Source organism: Aplysia californica, unplaced genomic scaffold (assembly GCF_000002075.1).
Source record: "Aplysia californica isolate F4 #8 unplaced genomic scaffold, AplCal3.0 scaffold00004, whole genome shotgun sequence".
NCBI classification, from domain to species: domain Eukaryota; kingdom Metazoa; phylum Mollusca; class Gastropoda; order Aplysiida; family Aplysiidae; genus Aplysia; species Aplysia californica.
The window spans coordinates 1704853-1707196 of record NW_004797274.1 but is presented as its reverse complement, the minus strand read 5'-3'; the positions used below and the strand labels follow the sequence as shown (position 1 = coordinate 1707196).

Genomic DNA, 2344 nt, shown 5'->3' with positions numbered 1-2344 from the left:
ACACACACACACAGACACACACACACAGACACACACACACACACACTCATTCCACCTATCTTTGTTACCCTCTCTATTTCTTACAATGTTTCACTACGCTTTCCCTTACTTTCACTCATTCTCTCCTTCTCTCTTCATCTCTTTCCACCTCTCTCTTTCTATCTCTCCCCCCTCTCTCGCCCTTTCTTTCCCTCTCTCACTTCCCCCTTGTATTTTACACTGGCATTTTGTGTCTCCTTTGAACTCCCGAAACCCTAATAACTTATAGGTACCATACCAAAGTGAAAAAATACTCATAATATTTGCCTCACGTCATATATACAGCACAATGCAGCTTCCCAGTGCGACATATAAAAAGGGAATGTACAGTTGTACCTGCCCTAACGGTCACCAGTCCAAGACAATTACCCACCCAAACAACCCCTTCTCATTGCCACGTCCCCCTTTTGCATTCTTAATATAAAAATATCATAATAACACTGTCCATGTTTTCACCTGCCTGAAATAACCACTTTTCTTCTCCACATGGAGTGGCCGTTTTGAACATATGAAGTGCTACTACCAACTCTTACAACAAAGATCCCTTTAAAATCACTTCTTTAGCCCACACTCCCAGGTGGCTTTAAGCGTTTCGCCAACAAACCAAAAAAAAAAAAAGACAGAAAAAAGACAGATTGAGATATGTTTCATCAGCTTTCACAATGACACATCATGCACACCGGCCTATTTAATACTAATTAATGAACAACAATCCTTTTAAATACTTTATTCCGTAATAAATATTACCAACAAGCCTTTTATAACAAAGGGGAAAAAGGAACATAATAAACTGGCCATCACGGTGGCAGCTGGTCACGCCTGTTGCTGGGAAAAGTATCAAACTATAGATCTAGCTGGTGTAAAAAGATATAAATTAATGTGTCTTTAAACCAATAAAGTTATGTAAGCGGTCAACGTCTCTCTTATTTACAATGGGAGAGAATTCCACTTTGAGAGAGCAGCTGTCTCTTGCATTCGAAGTGCTTACGCTTTAATAGTTTTAGTCATCCCTCGAATAATTGCAGTCATCACACGGGTAGTTAAAGTCACCACACACATAGTTACAGTCCTTACACGAATAACGAACAATTACAGTTATTTCACGAATGGTTTTACCAATAGTTATAGTCCTTACATGAATAACGAACAATTACAATCATCTCACGAAAAGATACAGTTATCAGACGAACAGTTATAGTCATCAGACGAATATTTACAGTCATTACAGGGATAGTTACAGTCCACACACGAATAGTTACAGATATCTTAAGAATAGTTACAATCACCACACGGATAACGAATAATTACAATTGTCATACGCAAAACGTCCAACATTCCACCCAACCAGGCCATCAAACTAGCTAGAGACAAAAAGCTCTTTCTGTCCTCGACGTCCAAGACATACAAGAGAACGGATAACGTAAAGTATTACACGGACAATTACAGTCACCACACGAATAGTTACAGTCATCACAGGTCAACCTGTGTCGATCTTTCTGTTACAGGAACATTGGAAGTACGACCCTTTCAGCGCACATAAAGATGAGAATGGTGACATCTTTGCCAGAGGGTCACAGGTGAGAGAATACATTACTGCAAAATGTGCTTATCTATAGGTTACTTTCGCACAAAACCCAAATCAGCAAACACAATTTGCATACCGTGGGATAGGTACAATCATAAGCAACTTGAATGGCAAAGGGTTTGCCCCCATAGAAAAGAAGTTATATTATTTAGCAAATCGTTGATGAAACAAAACTGCTTCTTTTGTCTGCCTGTCTTTTTCAAAAGTCGATTTTATTCTTCCCTTTTCAAGTGTTTGTTTGCTGATTATTGTTGTCGTCTTTATTTTTCTTATCAATTCTTGGGTTACTTTTAGTGAACACGTACATTTTGGTAAAACGAATTACATGCATTGATGACGATTGTCAAAACAATCTGCCAATCAAATATAACTGCATTTACTCTTTAAACTGAATTCCGAATAAGAACTGATCAAGGTGATGGGAGCAGTCCAGTAACAATGAATACACTTAATCACACAAATACGAACTAATACTTGAATACACATCACATGGCTAACATATGTGCACACTCACACAGACCCAAACACACACTTTCTCTAGCACACAAACAATCTAAGAGTGTATATTCTAATATCCACCTTTTTTATCATGCTTTTCATACTCATAAGCATACATGCACATGTATGCACACACGCACGCACGCACGCACACACACACACACACACACGCACACACACACACACACACACACACACACACACACACACACACACACACAC

General features: G+C 38.8%; 1 protein-coding gene across 1 annotated transcript in view; it reads left to right on the top strand.

Moving 5' to 3' along the window:
• Window positions 1-2344, top strand: part of LOC106011222 (aminoacylase-1B) — a gene marked incomplete in the record, with an annotated part of 26795 nt that overhangs the window by 2485 nt on the left and 21966 nt on the right. The window contains 1 exon segment of the mRNA XM_013080053.2: window positions 1545-1616. Coding sequence (XP_012935507.1) covers window positions 1545-1616 — 72 coding nt within the window.